The sequence below is a fragment of the Chrysoperla carnea genome, chromosome 2 (assembly GCF_905475395.1).
Source record: "Chrysoperla carnea chromosome 2, inChrCarn1.1, whole genome shotgun sequence".
NCBI classification, from domain to species: Eukaryota; Metazoa; Arthropoda; class Insecta; order Neuroptera; family Chrysopidae; genus Chrysoperla; species Chrysoperla carnea.
Genome location: NC_058338.1, coordinates 54,284,698 through 54,303,573, shown reverse-complemented (window position 1 = coordinate 54,303,573; position 18,876 = coordinate 54,284,698). Strand labels below are relative to the sequence as shown.

Sequence of the window (18,876 nt, the reverse complement as noted above, 5' to 3'; positions counted from 1 at the left end):
TTATTTGAATTTCAACTAAAAAAGGCTATTCAGGCAACTGAAACTACAAACAAAACTGAAACTACAAACTCACATAATTAAAAATTTAATAAAAAATTAATCTCAGTTATTTGAGTTTACTGGGAAACGAATGCATGCTTGAAAAAATATAAAAAGTAATGATTTTTAAGCCAATCAGTATTGACAGAGAATGAGCCTGTTTTCTCGTTATCGGGAAACATTGTCTTCAAAATAAAAAATCGCTGATGCTATTAATGCTCTTGCATTTCTGAAAGTCTATTTTATAAGGGATTATAATTTAATTATTGTGTTGATTATTTTGCGGGTTACTGGTAGAATTTCAGCATACTATGCTCAAATTAAAAAAAAAGTATTGAAAGTTAATTATGATTTGCTTAATCCAATTAATTTTACTAATTATTTTTTATTAAATTTGGGACCCAATGATTATAAAAAAAGTTAAGTACTACCCTACTCTTTTCTTTACTGACTAGTAGAGTATAGTTTGTTTAATTTATCGTTTGTTATTGATTAGTTAATTCATAAGTGCAATTTATAGTAACTAAAAATTTAACATTTGATTTCATTGATTTCATCTATCAGTCCAATTTGTAAAATTTGAAAATAACATCGTGTTTAATTAGAAATTAAAAATTTCTCGAGATAGGCAGAAACACTACTCGTGGTTATATTGTAAACTGTTTCTTGTCATTAGTTTGGATAATAGATATAAAATTACCGCTCATAATCATTTATAAAATCTTAATATTTACATCATTTCTTACAATTTTAGAGATCTACTTCAATATTCAAATTATGACGTATTAGCATGAATTATAGCAAACCAAAGTCGTGAGTTTGGTGAAAAAATTGTCTACGCAGCCTCTGCATCATCAGATATTTTATTTATTTTTGGTATGCAAGGATCTCAAAACGAACATATTTAGTGAAAGCTCAATAATGATTTTTAAAAAAGTAGAAAACTGAGTATATTATCTACTGGACCAAGAGCCAGTGAAGTTTTGGGTCGAAATGTTTAAAAATTCGCTAATAAAAGCTCCACTTGACCAAAACGATTGTCGAAATTTGAAGATTTTTTAAAATTATATGTGGGTTTTCTGGAAAAGTGATTTCGGTAAAAGTTTTTCTTCCATGAAAATAGCATATTCTTGCAAAAGAATGTTTTAGAGAAAGTACTATTTGTGGCCACTTGAAATGTAAGAGTCATATCAATAAAAATGAGTAAAAAAAATTTTTTACTCCCGAACCAAAAAAGGGGTGTTATAAATTTTTACTGCTATGTGTGTCTGTTTGTGCATCGTAGCGCCTAAACGGATGAACCGATTTGAATTTTTTTTGTTTCGTTTTAAAGGTAATTTAATGAGAAGTGTTCTTAGCTATTTTCCAAGTGCGAATTTAGGATTCCGTACCCGAAAAAACTACAAAATCTAAGATGAACCTTACCTCAAAGTTGGTTCAGTTTGGAGAAGACTCTAAGGAAAAAGGTAATTTAATGGAGAATGTTCTTCGATACGTTTCAAGTGCGTGTTTAGTGTTTCGTACCCAAAAAATTTCTCAGGGTTTTTTTAATTTAGAAAATTTTACTTCCTATAAAAATTTTACAAACCAATAAATCACTGTCTATTATAATTTTTACATTCTACTGCCATAGTTTGCACATAGAGGTTAACAGTATTTAACGAGACAAAATATTAAAAATTTTAATCTTTTAGTTAAACATTTAGATACTAATAATTTAAGAAATTTGATAACCTTTAAAAACTTCCAAATTTAGTAAGAAACGATTTGTTTGACTGTTTAAATGATAAAACTAATTTAAGAATACATAAAAATGTTGGTAAAACTTTTAATATGCGGTGCTTTAATTTTTTCTCAATCAGTGTATTCAGCAAAAATATTAGGATTAAGTACATCACCAAGTAAAAGTCACACAATTTTAGCACAAGCGTTATTTAAAAAACTTGCAGAACGTGGACATGAGGTAACAATGGTCAGTCCATATCCATTACAGAAACCACCATCAAATTTTCGAAATATTCCTATGAAAGACGTAAAAAAGGAGATTTTTGGTAAGTAGGTACAGATTAATCGGGAACCTTTATTTAAGAAAATTACGAAAAGTAATTCATAATTGTTTTAAAAAACTAAAAAACACACTTTTGTATCTAGCTAAACCAAAAAGTAAAAAATAATTTCTTTAAGTTTAAAAAAAAAAATTGAAAAAATTATTTCTTTCAGTATAAAAAAAAATTGAATTAATAATCATTACATGGAAAAAAAGCGTAGGCTATTATCGATCAAACAAAACAGTTAAATCCTCTTAAGATAATTTTGGAAAATATATATCCCTTCAATTGTTTTTCAATTCACTTTTTGTTCGAAAATAAAATTTTAGGATGTAATTTGTAATAAACTATTTATCCCACGCATACTGAGTAAGAAAAGTGCTTCTTTTCTCACGGGCGTAGGTCAAACCCATTTCTAGTTGCCCGCCTGCGTGTTTGTAAACATGATGACTCAAACACGAAAAGACGTATTAAGCAGAAATTTTTATAACGTACAAATGAGCAACATAGGCCAACCGTTAGAGATAGAACAAAAGTTTAAACGAAAAAACTGTTCCTTATAAAAAACCGCTTTTTTATTGTAGTCGGGCAAGGCAAGGCGAGTACAGACGGGGCCCCACAAGTATCAACTCCACATTCTCGAAAGTGTGAAGGAGATTTAAATATTGAAATAAAAATTTCTAATCGGAAACTTAAATTTTCAGGAATGAGTGGCCATAATTCAAATGAATATTTATTAGAATATAATAAAGGTCATTATACTCGAATAAAAAAAGTTTATGATCACGGCTATAATCAATCACGATTAGCATTAGAAGATCCTCAGTTACAAAATTTAATACATTCAAATGAAACATTTGATTTAGTCATTTGTACTGTCTTTATGAATGAAGTGTTATTCAGTTTAGCTGATCATTATAAGGTACCATTAATAGGGTTCAGTACACTTGTATCTACAGAATGGACAAACAATTTACTTGGAAATCCGAACCCGTATGCAATCGTACCTGACTTATTTTTATCATACACGGAACACATGTCATTTTTTGAACGCTTAATAAACACAGTGATATCAATTTGTGGTGATTTATGGTATCACAATATACATTTACCAAATCAAGAAAAATTACGACAAAAATTTTTACCACACACCAAACCAATATGGGAAACTTTAAAAGATGTTTCGTTAGTATTTTTGAGTTCACATCCAAGCTTAACAGATCCACGTGCTTTAGTTCCGAACATGATTGAAATTGGTGGATTCCATGTAGACGCTCCAAAATCATTACCAAATGACTTGCAAAAAACATTGGATGATGCCAAAGATGGTGTGATTTACTTTAGCATGGGAACAAATGTTGTTGGTAAAGATTTACCAGAATCACATAGAAAAGCACTTTTGGACGCTTTCAGTAAGTTAAAACAAACTGTACTTTGGAAATGGGAAGATGATAAATTACCAGGTCAACCGAAGAATGTTAAAATTAGTAAATGGTATCCGCAAGCAGATTTATTAGCGCATCCAAATATTAAACTTTTTATAACTCATGGTGGATTGTTGAGTACAACTGAAGCTATATCACGAGGTGTTCCTTTGATTGGAATTCCTGTTTTTGCTGACCAAAGCTTAAATATGGCCAAGGCTCAAACATCAGGCTATGGAATAATGGTTGATTATTATAATGTCACTTTTGAATCCATGAATTGGGCTTTGAATGAAGTTCTTAATAATCCAAAGTAATATTTTTTATTTATGGTGTAAATTTATGGTCAAAGTAAAATTATTTCCTAATGATTGATATTTTTTTAGGTACACGGAAAATGTGAAATTACGATCTAAAGTGTTGAATGATCGACTTGTCCCACCAATAGAAGAAGCTGCATATTGGGTGGAATATGTTTTAAGACATAAAGGAGCTCCACACTTGCAATCTGCTCGAAAAGATTTGAATATTTTTCAGTATTTACTGCTTGATATTTTAGGATTTATTTTAATGGTTGCAATCAGTATTTGTCTTTTAATTTATTTTGTAGCACGGAAGGTAACCAATTTTTTTAGAGAGAAAGGCAATCATTCTAGGAATAAAAAGAAAAAGCAATAAAATTATTTAAAAATTATTATAAATAATCTTAATTTTTTTTTTCAATAAAAGGTATTGAAATTTTTGTAGAATTATTATTTCTTTTTGTATCCATATTATCGTTAACTTAATAAACTCATTATGATAATTGCATTTTGTGGCAGCATCATGATAATTGTAATACATCATGGTAATTATTATTTTTTATTGCACTAGTATTAATTAAAAATAGTTTGATTATTGACTGATGTTTCTGAGTGAAAATAATAGAGCAGAGAAATAATTTACTGCGTACGACAATATTAAACTAACGAAAGTACACAAACACAAATACTCACAAGTTTTTACTTTATAAAAAAATAATATAATATTAATAAAATATTAATAATAATAAATAATAAAATATTTTTAAGAAATGAAGGTAGATCAAAAAAATCTAAAAATTTCATAATTAGAAAATAGATAAAATTATATAAAGATAGAAAAAGTTAGAAAACTAAAAAGTAACGCTACCAAAATAGTTTTTAAAATATTTTCGCATTAAATTTTGTGCCTAAATTAAAATTTTATATCTAAAAATGCAAAATTTTGTTATTGAAGCTAAAAAATTAAGTTCACTACTCATTTTACCTCAAATCTTTGATAAACTTTAAAGAAAAGTAAACAAGAAAAATAATGGATATTATCCAGAAGATACATGGTAACTGAATTTAAATTCAACGCAGTAAAATAGAAAAATCAATAATGCAGTAAAATTATAGTTAATTTTCCGGTAACCATTTTGATTTTGATGATAGAACGTTATGAAACACTTTAATCAGTAAGAAGTAAAAATACATCATTTCTATTTATATGACATTCATGTTAATCAACGTTTAAGATAACATAGTTTTTTGTATCTCAGCCTTAGTCTTTATGTCAATATAAAGAATTAAAGAGTTTTCCATTAAGAATTATAAACCTTTAAACTTCAATTAAATTGTTTTATTTGATAGAGCATAATTATTTTAAGGTAATTTGAGTGATATATTATAACAAGTGTAATTTGAGTTTAGGCTCAAATTGAGACACTTGTAATTTCACACACGCATCCCAGACATACAAATTTTTGATTAGTCGACCACATAGGCTCGGTTCGATATCATCAAAGGATTTGTTTGCGTGTACTTCCAAGGCATCGGATTATTTCTTGAACCACTATTTTAAATATTTAATTAACGTTGAACAATCGACTGACATTGGCTGTATGAGTCAGAAAAAATATTAGGCGTGGCCCAATGTTATTTGTCAGCAAATCTGTGATTACCTTTGGTCTTATTATATAACACGCAAATTGACACAAAATACTCTTTCAAATAAAATAATTTTTTACGATATCTTAAACAAAATTTGTTTAATTCAAGTTAAAAACTATATCATTCTTAATGGTAAACCATTTATATATTTAACAACCAGCCATTAAAGACAGATATACGTATTTAAATTACTTTATCTATCGATAAGTATAATGAACTGTTCATAAAACAATAATATGTAAAAATTTTATGGAAATAATATGGATTAATTAATAATAATCTCCAATGCTATGTGCTAGGGACACAACGAGGAAAATTCTTAACAGATAATTAAGTAGGTAGATATATTTTTATTTAATACTTAAAAGCAAGATTATATTGTACCTAATGGATTTGACATTGATGTTAAAAACTCAACCTTTGATCTATTGTTTATTGTTAATTACTTATTTTGATTATATAACAATTTTTTGCTAAGTAAATAAAAATTAATTTACATCACTGGTGTTAATTAAACATGAAGTTAACTTTTATTTTAGATCAACATTTAGATTTAAAAAAATGTAGCGAAACTCATTCAAGAAATTTCAATGATTTTTTTGCATTTCTTAACAAAATGCGAAAACACCGTAAACGAGGTGACAGAAAGTGTTAAGCATTTTAAACTACTAATTGGACATACATTAGACAGAGAGATCAGATATAATATTTAAATTTCGACGTCATATATTATGTTTACCATAAGAACCAGTGGCGGATTTAGTATGTTGCTCGAAAGGCTTATGGACCTAGAGCGACAACAATTAAGGCGCCCCTTAAATATGTTTTAAAAAAATATGTCTTTATATTAATTAAATTTTAACGATATTCAGCTGGACACATGTGGTCAGCAACGTGCGTTTTACTGCACGTTAAATTGAACGGTGGAAAATCTTCACTGAAAAAATTTATTATAATTATAAACGCCCATGCCATGAGATAAATAAAACACTATACAATTATTTATAATTCATATTACATTCGAAGGTCAAATTTATTGTTTTATGGTACTATTAATTATCTGATACAAAGCTATTGTCTTCAACCCGAAAAGGGAAAGTTAAATATTAAATTTATTATCAAATATTCAACAATTTATCATCGGGAGGTTTTTCGTTAAACCTAATAATTACCGAGGTATTTCGATTTCGGATGAAACAAATTTTTTTCTGTGAGCACGTTCGTTTTTCTTGATTCAGAGATGGAACAAATAAGACTTTTAGTAATCACCAGATTACTTTTTTACCTAAAATTGATCAAAAATTACCAAAAACCTTTTTGATACCAAATTTTATTCAAATCGGACTTAAATTGCGACCACTAGACAGCATACAGACACATAAAAACATACATAAATTTTAACGATGATCATTTTGACATCGTTTAATCGATGAACATAACATTTGCAGAACATTTTTGGAAATCCCATCATCAGTTTAAAAGCAATACCTAAATTTCTTTCGAAAATTCGCTAATTATATGCTTGCAAATTACGTATTTAATATATTAAGTATGTATATAGATATATGGGCATATCCATCTTTTTGACTTGGCGGGAGGGAGCAAAACGACAATTTTGGTGTAAAAATTCATAAATTCAACAATATTTTTCAAAAAACACATATTTAGCTAACAAAATGTTAACTAAGTATATGTTCTGCCCTGTCCTGTCCCCTCTCGGTATTCCGTTGCCTTTAGGTTAGTGAATTTTTTAATGTCTAGATAACAGTACTTAAATTTAAAGTAAATATAATTATTCGAATTGCTACACAATAATCGGAAATTTCTTGGTTAATCCTAATTTGTCCTTGTCGGGTGTAAGTAGAAAATAATAATGATATTACAGTGTTATACGACTATCTTTTACTAATCAGTGTATGTACATAATGTACACGCTAGAGACTAGAGCAGGCATGGGCGAGGTATTTTAAGTCGAAGTCACCATTGTTATAAGTTTATTGTGTGTCATAGACTCTATTGTGTGTCTCTTTATCCAAGTCCGCCTTGCTCATAGAGGAGGAAGCGAGACAGGTATACGAATCATCTACTTATCTCAGTTTCTCTGATAGTAATGAGATAGGTAGAAAAAAAATGTTGTCTCTCTGTCTTACTCGTATTTTAGGTTCTTGCTGGTTAGGTTATCACTTTCTTACTCGTATTTCAAGGGAGGAGTCCGAGGGACTTCTCTGAGGCACATTTGCCCATGCCTGGACCAGAGTACAAAAAAGAACATTCCTACCTATACTAATAAAATATAAAATATTTATCATTTGTGGTTATTAAGTTACAGAAATAAATTATGTTTAACATTTAACTTCCGGTCAAGTTTTCTGTAAGAGAAGTATTTACAAATGAATGAAGCATTTATCATAAATTTTAATGTATAATTTTTACAAAAGTATTGTTTTATTATATTTCTCTTACATAAAATTTGAAATATCTTAGATGGTGTGGGGTAGGTAACCAATTGATGAATGAATCAATGAATAACAAATTAGTGAATCAGAAAATCAGAAAGTCTTTAGCTTGTCATCCAAGGACCATTATACTACGATTTGTTTTTATATATGTATAGTATTTGTTTGGGATAAAATAAATATATTATTTAGACCTTGATATTCAAATCTAAAATTTTTTTAAACTCGTTTACAAATTCAATTTATCAGAATCACCAAAAAATCATTGTCTCTTCTTAGAAAAAAAAATTATGCGTAAAAAAATATTAGTTTAAGATAGTACAGCAGAATTTATAGAATGCACTTTAGCGAATTTGTTATTAATTGCATTGTCGTTTAACCACAAAATTGTCTACACACACATAATTGGTTTTCTTGAATAGAAACTAATTATGTCTACTTTCAGGCGTAGATTGAAATTACCTAACGATTTTTTAATTCAATCTTGACACAGGCAAATAGCACAAAAAAGTTTTTAAAAAACGATGTTGGATACAAAAGAAAGCAAAGTGTTAAGCTTGAATTTGTCCTTGTTGATAAAAGATAGAATGACATCGTAAATTAGAGTAGTTCCTTACAAAAAAAGCTACTGTATTTGAAAATTTTTCGAAAATCTCGGACTTTCGGTGATATAAACATAATTTTGCTCAACCTGCCGTTGAATCAATATACTAATAATACTGAGTAATATAACTCAGGCTTTATAAATTTACATACTCGTTTCACGTACCTCAACTTGCAGAATCTTTTACAATGACTCATCATGTAATGCAATAAATGATACATCTACATTGTAGCATGATTGAAAGATTTTGTTGTTCGCAAATACAGATTGTATAATATAAACCAAATTATAACCTCTATATTTGCGTAGTAGTATGGAAGCAATGTTTTCCAGAATCCAGAAAATTCTAATATGTTTAGCCATTGTCATTGGAACTCTACCTTATGCAAAGACGTAGAACATTCAAATTTCGCAAATAAGCTAAGCATATACGAAAAAACTCAAAAAAGCATCCAGATCCATTTAGCCGTTTTGGAGTGATTGAGTAACATCCATCCATCCAAGCTTTTACGATTATAATATACATCAAATTATTTTGTTACGAAGATGTTAAATAATGATTTAAAATTTAATTAGAAAAGATGCTATGGACAAAAACGCAGGTATAATGGGAGTAAGTCATGCGCCTTTATCTTTATTTTGCAATAACTTTTGACCTAATACCGATTTTTGAAAGTTAAAAATATGCCTGGCTCGTACTTGATATATCTATCAAAATTTTAATATAGCATTATTTCAATTTTTTCTAGCAAAACAATGAATAAATTATATCTATTTATTTAAAACAAAAGTTGAAAAAAATATTTGCTGCGACTTTTGCAAGAGTAGCATTCCAAATTGTTATAAACCGCATATAGAGTTATTGAAATAAACACCACGATACTCGAAATAAAATTGTATATTAAGAAATTCTATTTAAAAAATACAATTAAAAAACATACAACGGGCTTACATGCCGCTAAATATCGATATTTCGATTGCGCAATCATCCTTAGTAGCAAAATTTATTCGTATAACAAACACATTACAAACATTTTACACAAAATTAAAAATAAATAAGCAAAACATTACCAACAATACAGTAATGATTTTAACAGTTGTCCATTTTATCAATTCAGAGTCAGGTAAAGGACCTTTTTCCCAGTTCAGAGTCTTATTGCCTGTTTTATGGATTTAAATGCTTTCGTAAGCATCTAAACTATTGTGATGTCTAACAGATTTAATTAACTTGACAGGTAGAATTTTGTGTTCTGTATTTAAAACATGGTCCGCAATGCAAGATTTCTCGATTCGATGATTCTTGACATCGCTTATATAAATAAATAATTTTTTAAGTTTGTGTAAAATGTTTGTAATGTGTTATATGAATAAATTTTGGTACTGACAGTGATTGCGTTGCAATCGAAATATCGATATTTAGCGACATGTAAGTCCGTTGTATGTTTTTTAATTGTATTTTTTAAATAGAATTTCTTAATACACAATTTTATTTCGAGTATCGTGGTATTTATTTCAATAGCTATGCCTCAACTCGAAGTCAACAAGAATTCATCCTTATACGCATATAGAGGTTTATGGCGTTCAGGTGATATTTTTTCTGAATACGATATATTATATAACCATTAGTACAATGATTCACTTCAACTATACACATAGATTATAAATATTTTTAATAATTTAGTCATGCAAGAAACAAATAATAGAAATATTTTCTACTTATAATAGTGATATCACCAAAGTTAATATTGACAAACTGTTATCTATCAAATACTAATCTTTTTGATTTTAAAAAACACTTGTAAATAATGTTACATAATCAATAATCAATATATAAAATAAAATATTGTATATATATAAATTTAAAATCAATTTATATTTTACATTACTATACATTTAATAAAAAATTTTAAAATGAAGTTCCGAAATTTAAGTGTGATTTTATTTGTAATTGTGTGTTTAATATCGCAAAATAATGCGTATAAAATTTTGGGAGTATTTGCATCAGCAAGTAAAAGTCATTTTCTATTAGGCTCGGAGTTAATGAAAAGTTTAGCGGCCAGTGGACATGAAGTTACAATGATTAGTAGTTTTCCATTAAAAAAACCAGTTAAAAATTATCGAGATATACCGCTGACATTTAATGTTAAAGATGAGCAAACCAGTAAGTAAATATTATTTTATTTAAAAAATATTGGTTTGAAAAGGGGCTTGAGAACCCATCTAGAGAACCCCATTAGAGTTTCCATATTTGATATTTGTGGGCCCTTAGCGAAACTGGTTACAACTAAAGCTTTATAAATTGCCTAACGGGGAGATGCCCAATCCCAATTAACTAGCTGTATTCCTGTTAGCCTATGCTGTTATTGATAAATACAGCTCTAGAAATTTTTATGTAGCTTATCTACGCTTAGGCTAACATTTTCTCCACTTCCAAACTTTTTATAAATGGAACAATGTCTTTTAAGGGGTAAAATAAAATTTAAATTAATAAAAGGCGAAAAATTTATCAGCAAATGATTTGATCTAATAATTAACTTAATTGCATAATAATCGCCCAAATCATTTTCTCCAAGGAAATATTGATTGTATTGTGGCCTTCCAAAAATGAAAATTTCGGACGTGTCGGGCATCCTCAGTTTATAAGCTTTCCTACTTTTAGTGTTATTATCCTTAACTGCGGGGAATTTTTAAACACAAATAATAAAATTTTTTTTTTTTTTTTTTAGAATTAATGGGTGAACAAAATTTTTTTCAAGAAGGTGAAAATTTTGGATTAGATTCAGTAAAAAAATTTTTTACAACTGGTTTAACTATAACTGAAAAAATTTTGTCTGATGCAAATTTACAGAAGTTACTAAACTCAAATGAACATTTTGACGCAGTTATTACCGTTGCATTCACATACGAAGCAACATATGCAATTGCAAGCCATTTTAAAGCACCTTTAATTGTCTACAGTACTGTTGGTGCTTCAATCTTAGTTAATGAATTGGTTGGAAATCCAAATAATTATGCTTATGTGCCAGATCTGATGCTTGGATTTACTGATCGAATGTCATTCAAAGAACGAGCAATAAATACGATTGTGAATACAATGTTTGATTTTGTACGATATTTTTACTATTTACCTGAACAATATGCTATTACCAAGAAATATTTCCCAAATGGTCCAGATTTATATGAAATTATGAAGAAAACTTCGTTGGTGTTTATAAATTCACATGTCAGTGTATCGTATCCAAGACCATTTGTTCCAAACATGATTGAGATAGCTGGTCACCATGTACAAGATCCAAAACCACTACCAGCTGATTTACAAAAATTTATGGACGATGCAAAACAAGGTGTTATTTATTTTAGTTTAGGTTCAAATGTACGAAGTTCAGATTTAGGAGAAAAACGTATTAACGAAATTTTAAAAGTATTTTCAAAATTACCTCAAAAAATCATCTGGAAATGGGAAACTGATACATTACCGGGTCAACCGAAAAATGTTCTCATCAGTAAATGGCTACCACAAAATGATATTTTGGCTCATCCAAACCTTAAGTTATTTATAACTCATGGAGGATGGTGTAGTACTGTAGAATCAATTGTGCGAGGTGTTCCATTAATTGGAATACCAGCTTTAGCCGATCAACTACTTAATATGAGGAAAGCGGAACAACAGGGCTTAGGCATTTTATTGGATTTTAAGAATATTACGGAGACATCATTTTCATGGGCTTTAAATGAACTTTTAAACAATCCAAAGTAAGTATCGATTAAAATGATATTTTGAACATATGAAACTGTTGTCCTTTAATTGCCATACAAACTCCCAGAATGCACAAGGCCAATATAGTGGGATAATATTCACATGCACTTTTCCGGATTCCTTTACTTTAAGACTAAAGTGGTTTACATAATCAAAACAAATTTTAAGCCGTTATTATTGCAGTGAATCAGTGGAGTAAATCACTAGGTTAAAAAAAATTAACATCCACCTTTTACATAGTGTTGGCTTGAGACGCGGTCTTACTGCCTTCTTTTCTAGCGTAATAAATTAATCATAGCTAGATTCGCTTAATTTTATTATTGTTTGTGTTATAAGTGGCGCTAAGCATACTGTTTTGGATAAAAAACTGACCTGACGCATACCTCCTTAAAGATTTAAAACATTTATTTATTACCCCCATATGTTGATTTTAGAAACTAAAATTAATTTCGACAACCGCTGCTTATAAAGGTAAATGTCAGTCGCCCTGCTTTTAATTTTTATGATAATATTATATCATCATCTACAGCTTTTATAGCAATATTATATTACACATCTAGGGAGCAAAAATAAAGAATGTCTCAGATCTCATGATCATTGTTGCCCAAGGCGAAGCCGAGGGTTACAAACATGAGATCTGAAACATTCTTTACTTGCTCCCGGGGTTTGTACAATATTTTCTCTCCTGTGGGGCCAGAAAACGACAACTTCCTTTTGCATAGCGGGCCGAAAGTTGACACTTTCTGCATGGAGGTGAGAAAATATATTTATGTAATCCTTTGTTTTAGATATAAAAACGCAATGAAAGAAACTTCAAAATTATTTTTGGATAGAGAAATTAAACCCGTAGATCGAGCGATATATTGGGTAGAGCATGTGATACGAAATAAAGGGGCTCATCATTTACAATCAGCGGCTGTTCACTTAACACGTCCTCAACTTATTTTATTAGATGTTGTGGCATTTTTTGGTGCTATACTTCTTGTAATTTTATTAACCACCTATTTTACTTGTAGATTTATTTTAAGAAAACTATGTAAATTATTATTTGGAAATTCCAATAGTAAAAAGAAGACTGATTAAGAATTACAAATTTTTGAATACACTTTTTTAATATTTTGAATTTTTTTTTTTCAATCTTTGATTTATAGGTAAAATACGTAGAGCCTATGCAGTCAAAAACTGTCGGAGAAGCTGCTTTGCTCGAGCTATTTTTCTGAGATTAATCAGAAAGTACACCATAACGTTAAAAACATGAAATTTTCTTAGTGACAAGCTTTACGGTTTCGTTACTTTCCATTACAAATTTAAATAGAAAATATTTAAATCGTTAATATGTCTGTAAATCTTTAAATACTCCAAAGATGACCCTATTTAAATCATTTTTACACCAACTGCACTAGCCCAAACAATTTTAAGATGTATAACATGGTTTGGATTGTTGTACAACAATAAGTTTGATCAGTTGCATAACAGACTATCCAGCAGTCTCGCTGTGGGCATAGTGACAGAAAATTAAAAATTTTTTTATACTTATTAAAGTTATTAAAATCAAAGAGTTCTCTATGTCTATGATTAAATTACAATAACCACAAAAATTTGAAGTCATTTGATTGTCTCTAACTCGGGATAAACTTAACTATAGTTCGTATCATCAACACGGAAAGCATGGGAACGGCTGTGTTTTGAATAAGTTTTTAAATTCTAGGAAAAAAACAATTTCAAAAAATGTTTAAAAAACTATTGAACATTGATGTATTTGTTCTTAATTAAAAAAAGAAAAAGTAAAATAATTGACTGTTTCATATCTGTAAAAACGATTCAAAAGTGTCTTCTGGTATTATTAATTTTTCAAAAATACTTTGCTTTTTTAAAATCCCCATTTTTCTTATTCACATTTATGGACAACATTCAGACTCTTTCGGGATATGAAATCAAAAAGAAAGAGAAAGAGAAAAAACACTATAACTGGAGTAACTCTGGGTGCCTAATCTCAAAAAAGTTATCATTTCTTCGTGATTTATGGATATAATAAGCTTTTTTATATTTTCCTATTCAATTCGAAATCCTTATGTTATACCTTTCAAACCGTTTTGAGATTTAATTATGCCTTTAAAGTTCTCCTCAAAAGAATCATTGTTGGCATTTTTTTTTAAGATTTGAAGCATTACTCGCGTTATTCGCCAAACACCACTCGAAATACTCGGGACGCAACATCAAAAGTATTATCTGCAGAATAAACCATGTTAACCGCAGTTAAGAGCAACATTTTAAAGAAATCATTAAAAAATATAAAGGTCAAGAATAGTTCATTTGTATGATAAGGTAACCCGACAAATTTGTTTTTTACCCGACTTTTACCTATCTTGTATGTTTGTTTGTTTGTACATTTCTTTATTATCTCGTATCTTCCAAGCGCCAGGATGGAAATTATCGTTATATTCGTCTTACAAACTTTATTGTCCCCAAACCCAGGCGTTTAAAAAATGAAAATGGCGGGTTTTTGGCGCGAAATACTACTTCGTAAAAAAAACCTATCGAGTAGAGAATCAAATTAAAAGGGCATTACAAAAGTATTTATGTTTTTACACGTCTGCCCAGGAAAGGTTACGTTTGTAAATTTTTTATTACTTCGTACATTCCAGAAGGCTTTGGACAACTAAGGCATCGTTATATTTTTGTTAAAAACCTTAGTGTCCTTAAAGACGTATTAGACAAAAAAAAGGTTAATTTTTGACATGAAATAATAATACCGACGCTAATACAAACAATTACCCAACCCTATTAAGAAGGGTATCAAAATAAAGCAAATTAAAAGGGGATTGCAAAAATATATATGTTTAAATTTAATTACGAATAATAAGTGCTATGTAAACTGAAAAGAAAGAAACAAGCCCAGCAGTTTTCATTACGACTTTAACAGTTGGAGCTAATCATTAGAAAGATTTGAGCTTGTCTAGATTTTAATGGATGTCGATTGTTAAAGTCCCTATGTAAACTACTAGGCTTGTTTTTTCTTTCCAGTTTTTATTTAGCGCATTCGGGTTATTTTATTATTATATTTATTTATTTATTTTTTTATTTTTAAAAAGTACCTCCAAATGCATCACCTCCTGTCTAATATATCAATCTAATTCATCTCAGATAGATAGATTTGGATGGAGCTGATTTATTTTGATTATTAAAAATTTCATTTATTTGTTTCGATTCGTAATATGGTTGGTTAACCGGGAGCAGAAATTATAGAGATTGTCTAGCGCTTATATTTTTTTCAAATTTACTTTCAGCAGTAATTTGTTCGTTAATTAGTTATAATAGAGTTATGTCATGAATGAAAAAAATCAATGAACTCAGGAACACTATTCAATAAACACAAGTAGTGGGGAATGATTAGTTACATCAGTATCTATATTTAAAAAAATTTAGCTTCATGAAGAACATGTATTATTGAATTTTATAAAAATACTTTATTAATCTTTTATTAATCATAATAATCATACTTTATCATTGAAATGATGTACACAAATATTGATAAAATATAAAATAAATACTCTGAAATGAAAAGTAATTAACTCATTGTTTATAACTGTAATTAAATTGTTTATAATTTTTAAGTTGAACAAAAATGATTTTTCTAAAATATTGTTTAATATTATTGTTTAATTGTATAACATTCAATGAAGCATATAAAATTTTGGGCGTATTTGCTTCATCAAGCACTAGTCATACAATGTTAGGAAAAGAGTTGCTGAAAACATTAGCCGAACATGGACATGAGGTTACCATGATTAGTACTAGTCCGTTGACAACACCAATGAAAAATTATCGCGACATTGTGGTTAAAGCTGATTTAAAAAAAGAGTATTTAAGTAAGTATGTAATATTTTTTTAAATTTGATTTTATCATAGTTTTTACTAAAGATTCCATATTTTTTCTTTCTTTTTGACTTGGAGTAGTACGTTGAATGTTAGTAGAGAACGATAGAGTTATTATAGTGTATAATCTAATAAGACTATTTTCCTACTTGCGCTTGCGCGTGCATGAACACTTAGTGATTGTAGTAATGTCCAAATTGAATACTTAGTGACTATTATTTAAATCGTCTGGGCGATATCCATCAGCAAAATCTATCAGAAAAAGTTCTACGATCTTGTCCTCCTACCTGGCTATCCGTATAAAGAGCTGAAATTTTAGCAATGGTTAGTTACATGCCACAAAACTTTTACTTATAAACTAAATAATCAAGACATTTGTTTATTTAAAGCCAAATTACTACTATTTGAAACTTTTTCGAAAACTATAATTATACAGGGAGCGCTACCTTTTATGTCGGTATGCAACAACATTTAATAACTTTTAATAACTTTAGCATTTTTCAACCGATTGAATTGATTAGACATGTTTTCCAGAAATAGCGCGGCGAAATAATAACGCTCTTTATTGAAAGTAGTCTTTCAACTTTCCTTGTCACGCACCGTCTGTTAAGACTTGGTATAAAATTTTGTTGAGCACGGGACAGTAAGTCAAGATGTCGTGCATCAACGATAAAGATTCAATGAACTGGTTAAAGCAATCAGAGAAAGTGTTGTCCAGAACCCAATAATGTCATTTCGTCACCAGACAGCCGCTCGAGTGGTTGACTAACCTAAGTTTAAACCTAAAGGCAAATCATTAAATCACTTTCTAATTTCTTTGGAGCGTTTCTTCCAAAGATCCTGTAAAAATTATTAAATAAATTAAATTGATGTTTCTCATGAAAATTGTATTTTCTAGGTCGTACTGGTAATGAAAACTATTTTAAATTAAGTCAAAGTTTTGGATTAAATTCAGTATTCAACCTTTTTAAAAGCGGAATAGAAATCTCTGAAATTATTGTTAAGGATGAAAATGTACAAAAACTATTAAATTCAAATGAACATTTTGATGCAGTAATTGTTGTGACATTTGTTTACGATGCATTATACGCTATTGCAAATCATTTTAATGCTCCATTAATTGTATACGCACAAGCGGGACCTACAGCTTTTGTAAATGATATGGTCGGGAATCCAAATAATTATGCGTATGTACCTGAATGGTTTCTCGGTTTTACCGATCGGATGACATTCAAGCAAAGGGCTATAAATACAATTTCAAGTTTATTTTTTGAAGTAATTAAACATCTATATTATTATCCACAACAAAATGAACTTACCAAGAAACTATTTCCAAATGCTCCCGATTTATACACCATCAGAACGAACGTTTCATTAGTTTTATCCAATTCGCATGTTAGCATTCGTTATCCACGGCCACTTGTACCGAATATTATTGAAATTGGTGGTCATCATGTCAAAGATCCAAAACCATTGCCAGCTGATTTACAAAAATTCATGGATTCCGCGCCCAATGGTGTGATATATTTCAGTTTAGGTTCAAATTTACGCAGTAAAGATCTATCACCAGTTCTACGTGATACAATTTTAAAAGTTTTTTCAAAATTACCTCAAAAAATTTTATGGAAATGGGAAGATGCCAATTTGCCAGGAAAACCACACAATGTGTTTACACAAAAGTGGTTCCCACAATCTGATATTCTCGCACATCCAAATTTACGATTGTTTATTACTCATGGTGGGTGGGGTAGTACTGTTGAGTCTATTACACGTGGAGTACCTGTTGTTGGAATACCTGCTATTGCAGATCAACATGCAAATATGAGACAATGTCAACAAATGGGATTGGGAGTTTTATTAGATTTGAAGAATATAACTGAGGTATCCTTTGCATGGGCCATCAATGAAGTTTTAAATAATCCACAGTAAGTTTTTTTTATACGTGTAATATACGAAATAACGCCAGTAAATAGTTGCGTTCTTACCACTCCGTATACAACTGTGGTCTTCGAATGTCTAAGTGCCATCCTGTTTATAGATTTTTAAATTTTTATTTAATTTTATTTAAAAATTTTTATTTTATTTTATTTGAACTTTTTCCAATTTTTTATAGATACAAAAAAGAAATGCAAAAACGTGCACAACTGTTTTTAGATCGGGAAATTTCACCAGCTAAGAGAGCAGTCTATTGGACAGAGTATGTAATACGAAATAAAGGTGCCTACCATTTACAATCTGCAGCGACACATTTGAATTTAATACAAATAATATTGTTAGATGTCGTTGGTTTTTGTGTTATCATTGTTGTAACAATTATTTTAATATTATTTTTTGTATCTCGATATATTTTACGTAAGCTTTGTAAATCTAACTCGAAAACAATCGATCAAAAAAAGAAACAAAGTTAATTAAGTAAATACATATTTAATTAAAAATTTTTTTTTTTTTAAATATTTTTAATATCTCAAATTGGAAATAGTATTTTAAGACCTTAGGGCAGAAAGTTGGATTTCCTAGCGTGTGTGATAAAAGGTCTGAGTCGCGTAAAAACCGGACACTCTCTTAAATTCAAGATGGCGGTACGTTTCCCTAAAGATAGCATCCCAAAGTTAAGCTTATCGAAGGACCTACCATCGTAAATCAAAAAATCTTTCTTACTTATTTGTTCCGCTGCTATGGAACCTTTAGATGACGAGTCTATTAATATTTATATTTATTCA

At 29.2% G+C, this 18,876-nt stretch overlaps 3 protein-coding genes across 3 annotated transcripts; all 3 read left to right on the top strand.

Moving 5' to 3' along the window:
- Window positions 1-1,847: 1,847 nt before the first annotated feature.
- On the top strand, window positions 1,848-4,201 carry LOC123292236 (UDP-glycosyltransferase UGT5-like). The gene is made up of 3 exons (XM_044872813.1): window positions 1,848-2,090; window positions 2,792-3,824; window positions 3,898-4,201. The coding sequence occupies exons 1-3, from the start codon at window positions 1,853-1,855 to the stop codon at window positions 4,187-4,189; spliced, it is 1,563 nt and encodes a 520-aa protein (XP_044728748.1). The 5' UTR covers window positions 1,848-1,852; the 3' UTR covers window positions 4,190-4,201.
- Window positions 4,202-10,399: 6,198 nt separating this feature from the next.
- Window positions 10,400-13,401, top strand: LOC123292052 (UDP-glycosyltransferase UGT5-like). The gene is made up of 3 exons (XM_044872560.1): window positions 10,400-10,684; window positions 11,250-12,276; window positions 13,069-13,401. Exons 1-3 carry the CDS (start codon window positions 10,435-10,437, stop codon window positions 13,361-13,363), a joined length of 1,572 nt encoding a protein of 523 aa, XP_044728495.1. The 5' UTR covers window positions 10,400-10,434; the 3' UTR covers window positions 13,364-13,401.
- A 2,400-nt stretch (window positions 13,402-15,801) lies between these two features.
- LOC123292780 (UDP-glycosyltransferase UGT5-like) lies at window positions 15,802-18,564 on the top strand. Its single transcript, XM_044873494.1, has 3 exons — window positions 15,802-16,149; window positions 17,055-18,081; window positions 18,270-18,564. Exons 1-3 carry the CDS (start codon window positions 15,906-15,908, stop codon window positions 18,562-18,564), a joined length of 1,566 nt encoding a protein of 521 aa, XP_044729429.1. The 5' UTR covers window positions 15,802-15,905.
- Window positions 18,565-18,876: the final 312 nt, after the last annotated feature.